Genomic DNA, 18,742 nt, shown 5'->3' on the forward strand with positions numbered 1-18,742 from the left:
AAAAAAAAAGTTTTTTTAATTTTAACCATAAGCCCAATGCCAAGGTTCAGAATATGATCTGATTGATTGATACGCGACAACAATATTTATCTGACTGTAAGGGGCCCATATGCTTTTTACATAGCCTTTCATGAGTTTTCATGACCAGATAGTAAAGAAAAAATGAAAAAAGAAAAATAAGGAGTAGAGCTGGAATTCACCCCAGGATGAGTAATCAACAAAGAGACTGCATTATAACAGTCTTTTGCTTACTGTCTTCTGAGCAATACCCCTGGGCTGCCTTCTCCCTCCTAGGAAAGCCATATCAGCATAAAATACAAAGCAACATTTACCAGAGACAGCCATAAAATCAAAATCAAGGCATGAGAAAGAAACCAGGTGATATATACTCTTCCTTGATATCATATTTCAACCCAGCTCTGCCCCTAGGAGAGGAAATTTACAACCCCTTCCTTACTTGAAGGCCATGGAAAAGCCCCAGCTGAGCCACTGCTGACAGCTGGAGTGGCAGATAGACAATTGTACCTGACTGTGTGGGAGCAATGCAGATCACCTCCTCTAGCTGTGACCCACACAGCACGTATGTGCAATCTGTCCTTAAAAACACACAAGTGGGTAGTCACTGGAGAGATTATAATAACAGAGACATGTGGGTCCCAAATATAGCTGCACTGTGACAGACCTGGGGGTCAGCTTTCTTTGACAGGACTCATTTTTGATTGCTAAGAACAACAAAGCAGAACACAAAACACTGTCATCTGCCAGCAGTTTAACATTTTTTATCCCTTCACCTTTTTGGAAAGTGCAAGAGCCTTTGACAGGGAGTTGCCTAGGTAACAACTTTAGCATAAGCCTCATTATGCAAGTAAACTCTGTAAATATAGAAATATAGTTTACTTAGGCAAAAGAAACAAACAAAAAGGTTTACATTTAGGTTGTTTAAAATCTAGATTCCCCCCAAAATTACTGCAAACTTTAAAATTTGTTATACAAAATAGCATTTGACTCTTCTCCATGCTCTTTTCCTGGTATGGAAAACGTGTCTTATACTCCTGTAACACATCCCCATTCAGATGTCTTTTTTTTCTAAGCTAGAGAATTTATTTATATCTTCTTCAAGCAGCAGATTTTCCTTACTCATTAATTTCACAGCTTGGAAGAGGCTGGGAAAATATAATGCAAGTGCCCACAAGGACACTTCTTCTATCCATCTCTTGGCCTCTGCTATCAGCCACGCTTAGGAGGTGCTGCATGCTACACTTCTGATCAGACCTTGTTTGTCTGGCTGTTTGTCTCATGTTTATCCTAGTTACTTGTCTTTGTACATTTCCATTTCATAAACTCTCTTGTGATGGGGTCACCGGAGCTGCCTGTAATATTTAGGCAGTGATGTAGCAAAGCAAGAGCTGCGTTGATGTTTTCAGACAACCACTGTTACTATTCATTGCTGATGGCATAGTAGCCTTTTTGACTGCTGATGAATTTTAAGTTGACGTTTTACCATTAACAGGTTTACTAAAGTGCGCCCTAGCAGTTAAGTTTCTAGACCCTTCATTGCAACAGAAATATAGGGTTACAAGAAAGGTTGACGAAAACAACCAAGTTGAAGTATTAAATTAAAATATAGTGAGTGTTAAACAACTGAGATGACATATAAAAAAGAGCAAGAGAAATGCTGTGGGTAGCCCAGAAATACATTAGCTAAAAAATGCTTTCCAGCAAATCTGTTAAGATTGGGCTTTTCTCACGCTTCTGGATGTCCTGGTCACAACAGGATCCCTACTGCTTGGATATCTTACAAGCTCCTAATGACTTGCCAGCAATATACCAGACAGACACAAAAGTGTATTGTAGAAAATGATCTATAGTTACAGTGAATCACAAACTAGGGATCACAAATGAACATGAAGATGCAAAAAAAGCAAAACCAGACAGTTTTAATTCTACAGAGCATTAACAGGAGTGTTATGTGCACCTCACAGGAGATAATTATTCTGCTCTATTTAGCAGTGCTGAAGTTATTTTGAATACTGTGTCTAATTTTAGACATGGCAGTATAAAAGGGAAAAGGAAGTCCAGAGAAAAAAATGCTAATAATGGTAAATTTATGTAATATAAGTACTGAAGAAGACTGGGAAGAACAGGCTTTGTTTAATTTATTGAGTAAATGATGAGAGGGGGTCATCTAGCAATATTTAAATTAGTGAAAGGAAATACAGGTCCCAGACAATTTATTAGTAAATGATGGATCAGCAATGTAAGAAAAAGCTTTCACAGAAGGTGTTTATAAACAATTTACAAAAACAGCTGTGATGAACATCATAGGCAGATTAGATCCTTCTTTAGACACAAGAATTGCTTAGATGATGAGGTCCAAACCTGTACCGCTATTCTATGATGTCTCTTATTGATTTTGATACTTTATGCCCTTGATTTTAACTACCATGATTTCTAAAACACACTAGAAAAGGAACCAACCAGACACACATGGAAATATCAGGAGACAATAAACTCTTGTGCTCAGGTCCCATAGAAAGGATTCTTTATCATTTCTTGGAAGAGGGTTTTCATTTATTAAAAGAGAGATAAAAATAATGAAAAGAGTATTAAGAGAACGAAAAAGACGCACACAAAGAAGTTCACCAGTGGAGAGGTATATGCACTTTCCTGCCGATCAGTTCTTTGCTTCTGCCAATTTTAATGCAGCAAATTAACAACCAAGAGCTCTCAAGCTGCACTATATATATAGCATATATATAGTATATACAATATATACATTATATACTATACACTAGATATACACTATACAATATACTACTTATATACTACATATATTATATATTATGTATATTATATATAGAATATATATAGAATGCATATATATATTCTATACATACTACATATGTATTCTATACATACTATATATAGTATACAATATGTATACTATATATATGGTATATTGTATAGTGTATATCTAGTGTATAGTATATAATGTATATATTGTATATACTACACATAATATATACTATATTATGTACTATACATATATAGTATGCTATATTATTTAGTATGCTATTGTAATAGCATACTATATATATATACTATATATATACTATATATATACTATATGTATATACTGTATATATATAGTATATATACTATATATATACTATATATAATATTTAGTATATATAGTATATATATATTATATATAATTATAATCATATATATTATATAGTATGCTATTGTAATATAATTATGTATATTATATATAATTACTATAGCATAATATTATACTATGGTATATAGTATATACACCGTATATACAGAGGGTGAAGCGAACTGAGCGCCCTGCCCCTGAGGGGCGGGCCGGTGTTCCCGGGGCAGCAGCCGCCCTGTTTCTATTGGCTGGCACCGCCTCGGGGCGGGGCCTCGGCGGGCGGCCCGTTTGAAAGTGTCCATCCAGCGCGGGCCCGCCCGCGGCGCGCGGCTCTCCCATTGGCGGCCGCTGAGGGGGGGGCGGAGCAGAGGGAAGGCTCCGGCTCACGACGTCGATCCCAGCAGTCAGTTGGCAGGGGGTGGGCGAGGCGAGCCTAACGGCCGCTCCTTCTAACTGGCCGGCGGGCAGGCAGGGAGCCTCCCGCCCGCTCCCTGATTGGCCGGCGCTGGCTGCGGCCGCTTCAGCCGAGGCGGGCGGGGCGAAGCCCGCGGGGCGGCCATGACGGGATGCTGCCCGCGCGCCGCGCTGTGACAGCGGCGGGCTCGGCCCCCAGCACCATGCAGGCGGCGGAAGAGGACGAGGAGGGGGCGGCGGCCGCGCGGCGGCGGAAGCTGGAGGCCGGCAGAGCCAAGGTGGGGGCGCGGGGAGCCCCGGTGCGTTACGGGGCGCTGTGAGGGGCGGGGGGGCCGCCGGGCGCTGCCCTGGCTGCCGCAGCGCCCGCTCCCGCCGGGCAGCTCCGCGCCTGCCTCGGCCTCGCAGCCCTCGCACCTGGTGTGTGGGGGCAGCCTCCTCCCTCAGGGGGTGCGTGGTTGGCGTTTGGGTTGGTGCTGGGAGCGAGAGCCTTGAGGACAGGAGCTCCTCGGGTTGGGAAGTGTGGTTACCTGTGGCAGGGCTTCTCCTGGTGTTTCTTGTCCAACTCTTCTCTAAGTGCGGTGTCTGCTTATAGTTAAAAAAATGTGTGCTTGCCTTGAACAAGTCACCAGTTCCCACCTGTTGTACAGCTGTTGTTTACCATTGGGGAAAAAAAAGTAAGTAGGGACCTGAATTAAGTTTCAAGTGATGTCTGCACAGCCAGTACTGCATCTTTTTGTTTGTTTGTTAAACTAGATGCCAAATATCTCGTATCTTACTGTTTGCAAACAAAAATCATTAGCAGCCTTGTCCTTGGCAGCTCCATCAATGCTGCTGCCTTATGGCAGCCAACAGTAAGAGAAGAAGAAAGAGTGTAGAAGTGTAGAAATGCAGAGATGGGTGTAGTGCTCCCTTTGCTTACTAAAATGTCACAGAGATCCATTATTTACCTAGCAGACTGTGGGCACTAGATTTAAAAAACAAAAAACAAACAAAACAAAACAAAAAAAAAAAAAACAACACGACACCTGGACAAATTAATAGAAGAAATGTTTATTGGGGCTCATTAAACACAAAGATCCTGTGTTTCGGTATAGGAAGGCAAATGCCAGCTATAGATTCCTTGGTATGCTTAGCTGGCTTCTAGCCCGTGGCTATGTGCTTTCCCTGCTTTTATGTCTTTACTTACATGCCTGCATGTAAGATGGACATTCGGTCTTATTCAGTGGTCCTTCTCATGTTCTTAAGCCCACAGTAGTATTTGGTCATGTCGCTGAGTAGGTTGGCTACTGGACTGTAACTTGTTTAAGAAACTTCCTTTGGATAGCTTGTATTTTTGAAGAAATCACTAGGGAAACATCTTTCTTTAGTGTTCTTATTCGTGTTGTCCTTGTGAATGCAAATATTATTTTGAAAGTGACTAGGTGCAGTGCTTTCTTCCTCTGGTGAAGCCCTACAGCCGCCTAAGGCAATTCCACCTGTGGGCCAAAACAGCAGCATTCGTTGTTCGTCCAGGTCAGCTTCCTGAAGCATCTCGCTGCGGTGCTGCACAGGACAGGAGCGTGAGGCTTGTGTGTTGCAGGCGTCTGGTTACAAGGCAGGTTGCTACAGCAATGTGGTCATGCTAACCGTGTCTGATACTGCTTGGATCTGGAGGTGTGAATTGTTGTTTAGTATGTTGCTTGTCTAATCCAGAAGTCTTGGTCTGCTAAATAATGATTTGGGAAAGGGCTATCATGCGTATGATTTTCTCTTTAAAACAGTGCCTGTGGTTTTTCATGTGGGGATGAAAACTCCATTATTGAAATGTATTTGAAGTTGCTACCAAATAATAAAAACAAACCCAACTTCTATATCAATTAGAAATTGACATTTGGCAGCTACTAAATACTGACTGTGTCAGGTTTTTCAAATTTCCATTTCTCATAAATGTAATACTGATGGTGAGGGTAATAATTGGAAAACGTAACCAAAAAACTCACACCCCAACAAACAAGCAAAAAATTGTGCTCTTTTTCCTCTCTTCTCAAGTTAGGTAAGGTGTGTGTTAGCCTGCTGTACATCTGGTTACAGAGCTGTGTGCATCATACCTTGTGTGATGTTTCTTCTGTTCCTGCATTTTATGTGGTAGGAACTCAACAAGGAGTGCATGTTTCCCAGGAAGTCTTCCTGCTTCATGAGTTTGAGATTCTTAGAAATTCTTTCTTGATTGTCCAAGAGTACTTGCTTATGTTTACTGTATCTAAGAGGTGGGTGTCTGATTAATCTGTTCCTATTTGGGTGCTGATGTGGTGTTCTGCTCTGTTGCATTTTCTTTGGATGTTCTTTTGGTACTGGTTTCTGAAATGTGTAAAGCAGTAAGTCAAAGAGTGAATGATGTTCCCAGGAGGCTGGGGAGAGCTGAGCTGCGTGCCATTTGCTGCAGCTTTCCTGTACGCTGGCCTGTGCCACTGGTGTTAGCCTAGGATGCTGCGGGGGAAGGATGTCACCATAGCAGTTCCACAAAGGGGGAAGTAAACCCTTGTGGGCCTGTTGTAGTGCCAGGATGTTCCTGTGGCTGTACCAGTCCAGAAGTGCCATGTGGTTGCTGTTTTTAACTGGCTTAAAAACAGCAGCTGACCGGTGGAAGTAAAGTGAAGTTTGAATCTATCTGTAGCTGTGAAAAGGCTACTTCTGTGCTGGGAGCTGCTTTGGATACTGTAATGGGCAGCGCTGTTGGTGCAACGTTGGTTTACTGAGTCCTGGCTAAAAGTAAAGGTCTCACCCATGTATGTGCTGCTAGAAAGCAAGCTGAGGGTCAGGTCGATCAAAAGGGGCATGACGGGATCTTACTGTAATGGAGGAGGAATCAGTGCTAACTGCTTTCTTCATATTCATATGTACTACTTTGTGTCACTTGATTGTGTATTGTCTAATGACACTTAAATTTATGTAGCTCATTAAAGGCTTTGGAAACCTGGTAGTGCCCTAAAGGATGCTTTTTCTCACCCAGTGATCCCATAAGTTTGCAATTTGACTCCAGACACTTTCATGGGATAATAAAATCCAGTAGGTACCAGGACTTTTGGAGTAGTTGGTAATTCTTGTATAATGCTTACTTTGCCTTCATTTTTTAAATATATAAGAGTTTGACAAAAATTTCTTTTTTGGTTTGTTTTTGAGATGTGCATTTAAAAATTTGTACTTGTATAAATGTGCAGTCATGGTAAATCTTACTTTTTAGTGACAAATATCTTTTTTGGTCTTGCTTCATGAAATCAGTGACTCCTTTCTAGGATGAGAACCCTCTCTGCCTTTTGTTTCTCGTCTTCTCTATGCATTTCACTCCGAGTTTCCTTTTTTTTTTTTTTTTTTCCTGCTTCAGCAGCTTCCTCTACTTTCTGTTATTCTGCAGGTTTTCTCCTGTCCCCTTTTCTTGTGTTATCAGCTTAATTAGTACAGTAGCTATTTTTCACATACAATGCCATCAGTAAGTGTTAGAGTTAACACCTGACTTCAGCAAATAGTATTTGTCTCACGACAGCTTTATTTAATGGTCTGCAGGATTTAATCATTAAAAAAATGTTGGTATATAACTTAAATGCTTGCGAGAAACCGGTGTCTTTCATATCTGCATAACATGTATATTTGCAGAGTGTAGATACTGTGTATCTGCTGAGTAGTTAAACTGTCAGACAGAAGTTTCTGTAATGAAATTGACATGGGTGTAAGGAGAGAGAATCTGAGCCAAACAAAGGGGCAAGATTTTTCTGCAATGTTTGCTGTATTACAGGAAAACCAAGCTAGAAAACAGTAGATTCTCTCAGATATTGCAAGTAGAGCATGGCAGTTGTGAGTACTTCCATGCTGTCATTATTTTCACTATCTATTGTATCTCAGTGTAGTCGATAACCTTGGGGAAGGCTTTTTCCCTACTAGGTGGATGCCTGGATTTATGCTGTGAGGGAGATGCTGCTTGGAAATGCTGCCTAAACATAATACTGGAGTTGAAAATACGATAATCCTTTTTAAGCTGTTTAAGGTGCTAAGGAAAGTTGGGTAATAAATTCTCTCAGTGACATTCTTTGCAAGTCCCTGGTGCTTCACAGAGCTGTGATAGTCTGATAAAGTAGAGCATCTGATTCTTCAACAGAAGAAATTAAAATGACCTGGCTTAATTAATTTTCTATTTATGTACTATAGTCTGCGTTCTTGCTGGGAAGTTTTGCTGTATTCACTTAAGGGGGTGGCAGGGAAGGAGCATGAGGACTTACTTCCGATAATTTTAGTCTTAACGCTTATGCTCGCAAAGATCTGTTTAATGCATTTCTAGGGGGTTACTGGTTTTGCCTGTCTTGCAGAAAGACTGTTCTTTTTTTCCTGATGATAGTAGTATATTAACAACTTGTTCCTTTACTAATCTGTCCTGCTGTAATTCTGAATTATCGTTGACAAGTGAAGTTTCACTGAGTAAAATTTGATTCCTGTGTTGAAATGAGTCTTTATAGTACTGGTGTGAGATTTCTTGATTAATTGCACAGTTACCCAGTATATTCTGAATGCGTAGAAAGTAGGGAGATAAAGCAGGTTTTCAGCACATGTATATATTTTATCAAGCTGGGATAGTTCTCGTCACCCATGAGTGCGTTAATTTTGTGGTCCTGCTACCTTTTCCTCACTTACCTCTCCCTCTACCTGTTCCAATCTTTTCTGCACAGTTTGCTTACTTCAGACAACGAAAAACAAAAGGCGACATCGCGCAGTCGCAGAAAAAGACGGCGAAGAGGAAGGGCTCGTCTGTCCACACGCATGACGTTCCGCAGGAAGAGCACGCACTAGTGGCCCAAGGCTGTGACTCTCCAGATGTTGGTAACGGTATAGGGAATCAGGCTGAAGACACCAGCCTCTTAGAGACAACAGCAGAAACAGAGGTAAATGTTAGTATTTCTTGTGTTTCACTTCACTCCACCTGCAGATAGCAAGTATTCCAGATGATTGTTATGTTTAATTGCGTATTAGCTCTCTGGCATTGTCAGCTGGCTGCTATTGAGAAGTAAGGAAGTGACCTTTTTCTTTTGTCATAGTTAATTCTCTTAAGGTGATATAACTGGAAAAAAAAAAAACAACACTTTATTTAACAGGTAACTATGCTTATGCCTGATGTATTTGAGGATGTTTGAATGGGTAACCTACTAGAGGAAGTGCTGTAGGCATGTGAATAAACGTGGAAATATATAGCCTGTGATATAGCTTGAGATAGCAGTTGTCTACTAATAGGTTTACTCATCTGTTTGAATTAAGCAGTTGCTTTCTTGCTTCAGCTCACCAGCAGTTTTTTTGGTCAGCTGTGGGTAGTCACATAGCTTTTCCATCTTTCTTTCTCATAATAAAAATGTAGTTCTGAACAATATTTTTTAATAGGAACTTCTTGCATCGGAAATGGCTGACTATGACTTTCACAAACCTCAAAAGCTACAATTCAACTTCCTGGCTACCACAAATTTTATCCATCTCAATCTGGGATTTTACTTAAAGTCATTTGAGTGTGTTTCAGCACTTTCTCTAAGCAAAGTTTTTTCTCTAAGCAAAGTTGATTTGGGAGGGCAGTGCATTCTGCATAAAAAGCAGCTTGATGTATTTTCAGAAATACAACAGTAGCATCAAACTAGGATATATGCAAACCTGAAACAATGCAGAATACCATTTTGTTTATTATCCTGTCTGTTGTGACAGTATTGCTAGTGCTTTGAGGATATCTTGAATGTATCACAAGAATTAGAAAGGCTTTTATAAAACTGCATGCTAAACTGTCAGCATTAGAAAAAAAGTTTGCAGTATTTTTGTCACTTAACTGTAGCATTAGCAGCAGTGCTCTTGTTAAATTCATGTGAACTTAAGGGTTTTATTTTAAGTTCATTGCTAGTAAAAACCTTCTGTCATAATACCCTGCTTATAAAGTAAATGGAATTGCTTTCCAGGTGATGTAGACAGTGGTCAGTGGAGACTTGGTGCTGATTCAACATAAAAGCAGGGCTGTTGGCTCCCTTTTCTAAATAGTGCTAAAGTCATTTTATTTTGTGTTATGGGTAAGTCTGGTGATAGTTTAATGTCTTTGAAGATACCATGCTACAGTAAGAATATGCGTCAGAAAATAGTATTGCTTTTGTAACTGAATGAGTTTCGTATTTCTTAACTCATTCTGTCAATTAACACACTAATATTTAGTGGTAGATTAAAGAGTGATCAACTGTACTTGCAGGCCACAAAAGCAGGAGATAAAACATTGAATTTCTATGGTGAGACTTAGCCCTAATTTTTTTTATTAGTCATTCATAATAATTATAAAAATTCTGCATTTATTTAATTGATTTGACCATGGATGATCATCCAAATAAATGTTTAAGTCAGTCTCTCTCTGTCATTTGTGTGTTGTCTTGCAGTGTGGACCTTTCTCGCTTGTGCGTAGAGTGTTTCCAAAATAATTCTGCTTTTCCTTATGTACCTTTAAAACGTCTGTGATTTGGTGTTTGTTTTATGTTTGCTTACCAGAGGAGTGCTGATATGTCCATCCATGATGCAGTGGATGATCATGCTGCTGAAGTAAGTGTGAATTCTTTCTGTACACTTAGTAAAAGGTGCTGATACGTATCTAAAGGAAGAGTATAACTGGTTACTAAAGTGCTGTGTGTATATAGATACTCAGCATTCTTATCAAATGCCTTTTATAGTTAAAGCTGGCATTGACGTGCACGTGTGTACTAGTTGTGAAATTGGTTGGTAAGAAAAGTGTACTGAAATCATAGGACTTGTCTGGATGGATTTGAATTATGTTTTTAATTTAAAAGTAGGCTTATTCTTTAATTGTTTCATACATTTAAAAACAAAAATAAATAAATCTGAAGTGCAAGGTACTGTCTCTTACAACAGAATTGTAATGATATTGCTTCTAAGAAGCCACAGGGTTAACTGTAGCAATTTTTTCTTTATACTCAATTTTTGTTTTGCTGTTTGAAGCCAACATGGCACTTTGCCACAGTTTGGCTCTGTAGTATCACAACTCTTCTGCCCTTTATCTTGTGAAAATGTTACCTATGGAAAAACTATTTGAATTTTTAAAGAATTAAAATAAATTATTTGAAATAAAATTTAAAGAACTTATAAATATTTCTTTTTGTTAAATATGAAGTTTAATTGTTGATTTACTTTTAAAATAGAATTTGCCCAGAATTTAAGTTTGCATCTGAATTTGTAGCCAGAATTGTCATAAAACAGAAATGGTATATTGTTTTGGTGAATAAAAAACATTTTTTCTTTTATGAAGGAAGTTACAATAAATTCTGCTGCAGAATGCAGTGAGCTTGATGCTAAGATGTGTCAAACTAAAATAGCTGAGTTAGAGGACAGACTTCTGGAGAAACAGGAAGCGGTTGAAAGGCTCACTGCACAAATGGATGAACTACAGGAACAACTTACCCAGCAGAGAGACTCTGTGCAGCTCCAGGTATGTTTGATAGAAATAGACAATGGGGTTAGTATAACTTTATTTTAATTCAAAAATATGTAGGACACAAAACTCTAAGTGTTGTTTTTTATTGAAAAGTACTTCACCTTATTAGCATGTGTTGCCAAAATCAATACTTATATTTTCTCTTCATCTGTTAGTGTAATCAGTGTCCAGGCCTTCATATTATTTGTATCAAATGTGGATGAAATTAGATTTGAAGTAATTTTATTTTGAGAGATTTTGTTGAAATGCTTAGATAAACATTTCTAAGCAGAAGAATTTTGATATTTCCTTTTTTTTTTTTTTTTATTAATTTTTGTCTTGCTGTATTGAGGAGTGAATCTTTACAGAAAATACTTGCAAGAATCACTAAGAAAAGCAGCATTAATCATTAATTGAATTGGTGTTCAATGTAAAAGTATAGAGCTTATATTTTTACAAATACTGATGTTAAAAACATATACATCAAGGTCATTCTTTCAAGTGGTGGAAAAACAAGAACAAAAGAATGTATTCTTCAAACTATTTAAAAGGAAGAGCTTACTGAAGTGTCATTGTTCCAGTGGATATATACCTGAAAACCACTTAGTAGATGTAGCTAGTCTCCTTTTAAAATATTCGTGCGGGTGGCAGACCTCCCTCTTTCCCCTCTTTTCTGCTGAGATGACAAAGATCATTATGCTTGGTTGTGTGTTTTTTCTGGTGCTTTTTTACAGGTGCACTTTTTAATATGGACAAGCAATTAAGTAGGATAATGTAAATTTTATTAAACTGACATAGATCTTTCTCTCTCCAAAAATATTAAAAAAGATATTTTAAATTTCCCCTCGCTAGCATTTTTGTGTAAAGGTAAGTTATCGGGTGCATCTGAAGAATAATTTTCTCTTTTATGTGTTTTTTTCCTCTTTTTAGGATTGGGAAACAAAAATGTTTCCTGTTGGTAAGGAAACACCTTGAAAAGATAGATGTGATTACCAAAAGTTGTTGTTAATGTATCCCATCTCATTAGCTTTCTCTTGCATGGCTGAAGAACTGACATAGGAAAAATTTTAGGGGGTACTAAGTAAATCTGTTACAGCCTGTGGAAGACTTAAACTTAATTGCTTTTACATCACCAATATGACCTACAAATTTTCCAAGTAAAAATATATTTTTCATTATGGTATCCTGTCATTTGCTTAAAACAAATGAGTTTTAGTTAGCTTCTGTATCTCTTTGAGATCAGCAGAAGATTTCTCTTTTATCACTCCTGTTAACACGTTTTAACAGAAATATTCCTAATCCTATGGTGTGAACTTAATACAAGTTCCATCTAACAGTGGATTCTAACAGCTTTGCTTTAGGCAAGCTCACTCTGTTCATAATATGCTAAGAATATTTTCATTTTAAAAAGTGTATTTCTTGTGACTCACTTAGGAAACAACTGTTCAAGAGCGAAATGAAGTTATAAGGAAACTAACAAGCTGCCTTCAACAGGCGAAGAAGGATCAAAATGACCTACAAGAAGAGGCTTCACATGTAGCTGATCAGATCCATGACTTACAACTTCAGTTACATCAGGTATGCTCCTTCTCTAATTTTAGCTTCCTTACAAAGGCAGGTGGAGGGAGGGGGAACAGATTTTGAATTTAAACGCACAAAACATCCCAAGCTTATTACATACCTCTTCATAGTTCAGTTTGTGATGCAGCAGTGAAAATGATTTCAGGGCAAGGCAGAGTTGTGGTTGTGGGTTGTTTTTTTTCTGTTGCTGGAGAGAACTTCTGAGACATTCTTTTTTTTCCACTTACTTCTATGTAATATTTGGGAGGTCATTATAATCTTGTCCCTCAGTTTAGTATCTTTTAGGGAATTTTCCATAATACTTTGTGTTTGGGATCTGTACACAACACTTGCTGTAACAATGTGACCAGTTTACCCTGCCTTTGTAGAAGAAAGCTCTGTGTGGCTGTATAATGCATAGAGAGAAATGACTGTAACAGCTGAGCTGTAATACAGAAACTTATGTTGAGGTAATGTGTATTGTTTCAAAGAGGGAGATTGTTGATGTAACCCCTTGATACATAGGAACCTGCTTCTGTGCAAGAAGTTGATCGTTGAACTGAGACCCTGGATGCTAGGACATATTATGTCCTTTCATCTGCTTTTTTTAATGATGTTCAGTGGCTACTTTCTGCTAACACCTGAATGCTTGTTCTTTGAGGAGGCTTGTAGTATATGCCAGTAGAAATAATTCTCTGCTGAATGAAATTCTGACTTTGGAAAAGAACAAAAAATACTGCTTTGTGTACAGTTCTAAATATTCAAGTTCAAAATATTCAGTAATGGTGAAAACTGTTCCACAAATAATTGTTGGGATTTCCTCCGTAAGCTGTTGAAATACAATAATAATGCCTCTAAATAGCAATTCAGGCATATTTTAAGTAAAGGCTACTAACATGGTGCAAATTGTTCATGGAATCGCGTCAATTTTTGTAAAAGGTAAAAATATTAGTACTGTCTTGAATATATTGATATTTTTATTGGTTTTAGCAACGTTTTTAGAAAGCATTTTAAAAATTTAAAGTTAATAAAAATGCATTCTATTTTGCCCTCAGACTTCTTTTTTTTTTTTTTTTTTTAAATGGTGGTGGTAAACATTTTACTTTGATTTTGGAGGAGTTGGGAAGTGAAAAACCCTTTACTATTGAGTTGTAAATAGTTTGGAAAAAAGTGTTAGTTTTGTTCATTGTCTTCTTAAATGAATGTCCATTCTGTTGGAAGTCCTGTCTCATTTTGGGAGCTTCGTAGAGATGAATTACTTAACAATTTAACGTTATATTTTTACAGTTCTTAGACACCAGTTATGTTTAAAATACTACTGACTTTTTAGGAAGTTTCGTATCCAGTGAGAATGAAAGAGACAGTAGATCTATATTAAATGAATATGGTATATTTTATGCATGCGGTGAGATTAGTGTAGGAGTTAATATAATATAAATGTTCTGATTGTGAATACATATGTGTTCAGGTTAATGAGATGCTAAAGAGTAAAAGCACTGGGAAGAAAGAGGTATTAGAAGCCCAGCAGCAGATGTCCTTGTTTCAGAACCAATTTAAAGAACAAAATATACGCTTGGAGATGCTGCGTCAGAGAGCACATGACCTAGAAGTACAGCTTGAGTCTTCTCAGAAGGTAAAACTGCTTGAAGTTCTTTTATAATTTAAGAGTTCTAGACAGTCACGTTTTTGTTTCAGTTGTGTAAGCCGAGTTGATTGTTTTTGGAGGAAGAATCTGTAATGAATGTTTAATTTGTGCATGAGCTAGTATGGTTGCTTCAGAACTGAAACTATTCTTTAGCCTGTAATTAAAACTACTCTTCTGAAGGTAAGAAGATAAGGCAAAATAGCTGTTCACAATTTAATTTTTTTGTAAGAAATGAGAATTCAATTCTGGCTCTTTAAAATTTGCTTAAATATTGAAATTACTCAATCTGTTTCCATAACAGAAGAGATGGTCTTTAACTCTGTTACTCAACTGTTGTATAAGAAATTGCAGTCAGAAATAGGACTGCTGAACTGACATGGGAAGGTAATTGGCAGAGGCTTCAAGGGGATGAAGGTTGCTGTGCAAGCATGTAATAATTTTACTGTTGCATTTGAACAGTTACTTTTATTTTGATATACATTTTAACTGTATCTCTAATTATGTTAGTTTCAGATACAAAAGAGAAAACCTGGAGGGAGCATTTTCATGTAAACATTTCAGGAAAATAAATAAAGTTGAAAAATTCTGCCACCTTAAATTACATGTTTCAAATTTGGTGATAATTCTGAACTGCTGAAGTGGTATGGTCATGGGACAAAACAAGTCTGTCTTTAGAACCAAATTTATAGGGATTATGGTTGCTATTATATATTGAAGGAGTATCTTAGAAGGTCTGATTTCCTTTAAGCACACAACCAGCCATGCCATAGGTAGAAGTCTTAAATTTTTAAGTCAAAGATGAATCAAAATTTGACATGGCTGTTCTTTGGCCTATTTCTCCAGTGGAAGGTGTTTTCTGTGTGTAAATGGATATGAGATGAAGAGGTGTCTGCAGAATTTATTATTTTACTCACTTCTATTCAAAATACATGGAATTTCAGACAGTCTTCCTTTCTCTCTGGAGTCAGTGGCATATTATTTGTTATTCCATGGAAAACTTGATATTATCATGCTGATCAGTGTTTCAGTAGTGCATCCCACGGTCAAGGATATGCTTAAAAATCATATTGCCTAGGCCAATGATGCTCTATGCGCTTAAGGGTATATATTATTTGTGAAGAGACATGAAAAACAGGAGGTTTAAGGAAAGTAAAACATCACATTTCATGTATTTTATTTTTAAGAATACCAAAGATAAGGAAAATCTGCTTGTTCTAATGGAAGAGGGTACGAAAGATACAATACAGCAGCTATATGAAAGCATAGGAGAAAAAGAACAACACATTAAAAGTCTTCAGGATCTCCTAACATCAGAAAGATTTAACTTGTCTGTACTACAACATACTCTTTCTCTCCGGGACTCAGAAATAACAGAATTAAAAAATGAAATAACATTATCAAAAATGAAAGAACAGCAGTGTACTGAAGAACTGAAAACTAATCACGAAAAGGATATTTGCAAACAGTTAGAGAACTTGAGGGTTGAGCTAGAGAAATGCCACAGAAAAGAGATTGCAGAAACCAAGCAGATATATGAAGAAGAAATGATTTTAAAATATAAAAATGACCTTGAACAGTTAAAAAAAGAACTCTCTGCTCTGAATTCTGAAGAACACAATCAGAATTTGAACAGCATAATAATCAACTTAAATAATAGTCTTCATGAGTCTGAAATTCATAAACAAAATTTGAGGAAGAAACTTGAAAACCAGCAGGAAAAATTCCAGAGACAGAAGACTGAAATTGAGGTTCAGTACAAAATTTTAATTGATGTCTTTAAGTCTCGTCTTTCTGAGGCAGAAGAGCAGGTCAAGGAGGCCCAGCAATATAAACAAGAAAAACAGCACTTGAATGAAGAGATTCAGGAACTGGATTCATGCATCCACGGATTACATAAAAAGCCTCTTTTTGAGGCTGAAAACAGTGCAGATGCAAGGCAAGAATACAATGAAGAGATTGTCTCCAATAAAAATCTAATGATCTTGAAGGAAAAACACACTTTACCAGATGCTTCACTCTCTGCAGCTCTGGTACTTGAGGAGGTAATGAATAAACCATGTCAGTTTAAAGGTGAGGAAGAGTTTGTTCCCGAAGAACTAGAGTTCCAGTGCGAACTGGGAGTAGACTCATCAAGAGGTGAATCAAAAGAAATAATGAGTTCACGGATTGAAGAAAGTGAAGGTAATGAAGGAGATTACCTGTCTGAAGAACAATTGTCAGAACCTACATTTTTCACTGTTGATGAAGACATGCTGGCTAAATATCTCGTCTCCACAGAAAGACCAGAGCAGTCATATTTGTCAGGTAGTTCTGAAGGTTATGCCATTGAAGAAGATAGATGCAGTAGGTACGGATCAGACAGTAATGTGCTTTTAGAACCCAGCATGGATTTTAAATCTCCTCTATTCAACTTTGGCCTTGATGAAAAAACATGTCATAGCAGTTTGGCTCAAGAGACTTTTGAAAAGACTGAGGTGGAAGTAGAGGACTTCATTTCATTTTTGTCAGATGGTTCCCTGCAGCAAAACAAAATAAGCAACTGTGATGTTGTGAAGGATGATGAGAGAGCTTCACACATCTGTCTACTAAACCAGCTAACTGAACAGCTTCATGAAAAGGAGTCAGCCTTAGAAACATCTCAATGGGAGACCCAAGAAGCTGCTGAAAAATGGAAAAAAGTATTAGCTGAGCTCTCTCTTATGCATGTGGAACTGAACAAGGAACGTGAAGCACGGGTTTGTTGTGAAAAGCAACTTCTTCAGAAAATAGAAAAGGAGAAAGAACTTGAAAACAAAATAAGCCACCTAATAAAGCAACAGGGTGAGAATGGTGGCCAACCTTACCATGCTGTGGAGCCTTTAACACAAACATCAGAATTCTCTACCTGCCAACAAATGCTGAAAGACCTCCAGGAAGAAAGAGAAATGTTGATGGTGCAGCTGCGAACTCAGGAGCAATTAGTGAAAGAAGTACAAGAGCAGAAAACAGCTTCTGATTCTGTAACAAGTGAAGTACAGTCTCTCTTTGGGCGTCAGTTGGCTGTTCTGCAAAGTCAAAGGGATCAAATGCAGACCCAGCTTGATGCTCAGAAGGCTAAAAATCTGACAATAACAGAACTTCTTGGTCAGAAAGCTGTACTTGAAGAGACATTGCTAAAAGAACAGGATTTGCTCAAAGCTGAAATCAGTAACAAAGAACAAAATTTAGCACTCTTATTGAAGGAAAAAACAGTGTTGTGCAAGAGATTATCATCCATGGAGAAGGATCTAATAAAAGCAGAGAATGCTTTAGCAGCAAATGCTAGCATCATAGCAGATCTTGAGAAAAACATATGTGAACTTAATACTGAGGTGCAAAACCTCAAAGAAGTACAGGAGTGTGAAAGATTGGGATATGAGGACAAGTTGAACTTGAATAATGCAGAAATTAATAAGCTTAATGCTGAAATAGAGGCAAAAAGTACTGAATACAATGTGAAAGAAAGCCAGCTAATTGAAGAAATAACTCATTTGAAGAAGGTTCAGCTGGAGCTTGAAAATCGCTTGCAGGAGTCCTTTCAGTCTGCACAAGCTGTGCAGGAGGCACAGTCTGAGATGGTGAAACATTACAAAGAGGAAATTGATAAAATGGAGTCTCAGCACCTTGTGGAATTAACTAAAGTGAGTTTGACACACAAGAAGGAGGTAGGCAACACCAATAATGGCAGTTTTTGGGTTTCAGAATACTTAAAGTACTCACTGCAAATGTTTCTATCTCTGTTTTCAGATAGAAGAATTAAATAATGAAATAAAAGATAGAGCTGAAAAGCAGCAGAAGTTAGAGGAAGAAAGAAAAGAACAGCTTGCTTTAATAAAAAAGGTAAATGGGGTAATCAGGCTTATTTCAGAAAAATAAACTAATCTTGCGTTGTTTGTCCATAATGTTTTGGAGTTGGAAAAATCTATTTGTAACTGTTTTTATTTGTCTTTGATTTGGGGTCTTGGGGAAGGGAAGATTTTGACTGGTAACTTTTTAGTGAGACTAACAAACACTGTTTTGAAGAAAAACCTTTACCTGAGTGTTCTGTGCAGGTACATGAACGAGAGCATGAACGTGAAATCTCTGAACTAATTACTAAGCATGAAGAGGAAATGGAGGAGCTCCGTGCTTCACTAAATAGAGAACACCAACACCTGTTGGATGAACTTCAGAAACAAATGGCAGCCACACACAAAGCAGAGATTGAGCAAGCCCAGCTCCAATCACAGGTAAAATAAAGAGACACAGTAATTACTGTATTTCTTGCAAAGAGAAGGTTCCTTGATTTATATTTTTTTTGTTTGTCATGTGTATGCTATTTTATGAAATGCTGAAATTTAATTAAGAATGTTTCTTTAGTGGGCAGTAGTTGATATGTTCTGAAAGAGCTCCCTAGGATCATCCTCACTGCTATTGTATATTGACATTAATTTCAAAGGAAATCCGATGCTTCAATTAATGGCCTAAAAAAACCCAAAAGACA

At 37.6% G+C, this 18,742-nt stretch overlaps 1 protein-coding gene across 8 annotated transcripts in view; it reads left to right on the top strand.

Annotated features, from left to right (window-relative positions):
- Positions 1 to 3,723: 3,723 nt before the first annotated feature.
- Positions 3,724 to 18,742, top strand: part of PCNT (pericentrin) — a 79,332-nt gene continuing 64,313 nt past the window's right edge. For 5 of the 8 annotated variants that reach the window (XM_032189704.1, XM_032189708.1, XM_032189705.1 and 2 more), the window contains exons 1-9: positions 3,724 to 3,852; positions 8,269 to 8,481; positions 10,100 to 10,150; positions 10,872 to 11,051; positions 12,471 to 12,614; positions 14,065 to 14,229; positions 15,426 to 17,900; positions 18,007 to 18,099; positions 18,312 to 18,488. In XM_032189704.1, coding sequence (XP_032045595.1) covers positions 3,727 to 3,852; positions 8,269 to 8,481; positions 10,100 to 10,150; positions 10,872 to 11,051; positions 12,471 to 12,614; positions 14,065 to 14,229; positions 15,426 to 17,900; positions 18,007 to 18,099; positions 18,312 to 18,488 — 3,624 coding nt within the window. In that variant the 5' untranslated portion in view covers positions 3,724 to 3,726. The remainder of the gene's footprint in view (positions 3,853 to 8,268; positions 8,482 to 10,099; positions 10,151 to 10,871; positions 11,052 to 12,470; positions 12,615 to 14,064; positions 14,230 to 15,425; positions 17,901 to 18,006; positions 18,100 to 18,311; positions 18,489 to 18,742) is intronic. The other 3 variants (XM_032189709.1, XM_032189712.1, XM_032189710.1) reach the window with 1 other exon arrangement.

Source organism: Aythya fuligula, chromosome 6, assembly GCF_009819795.1.
Source record: "Aythya fuligula isolate bAytFul2 chromosome 6, bAytFul2.pri, whole genome shotgun sequence".
NCBI classification, from domain to species: Eukaryota; Metazoa; Chordata; class Aves; order Anseriformes; family Anatidae; genus Aythya; species Aythya fuligula.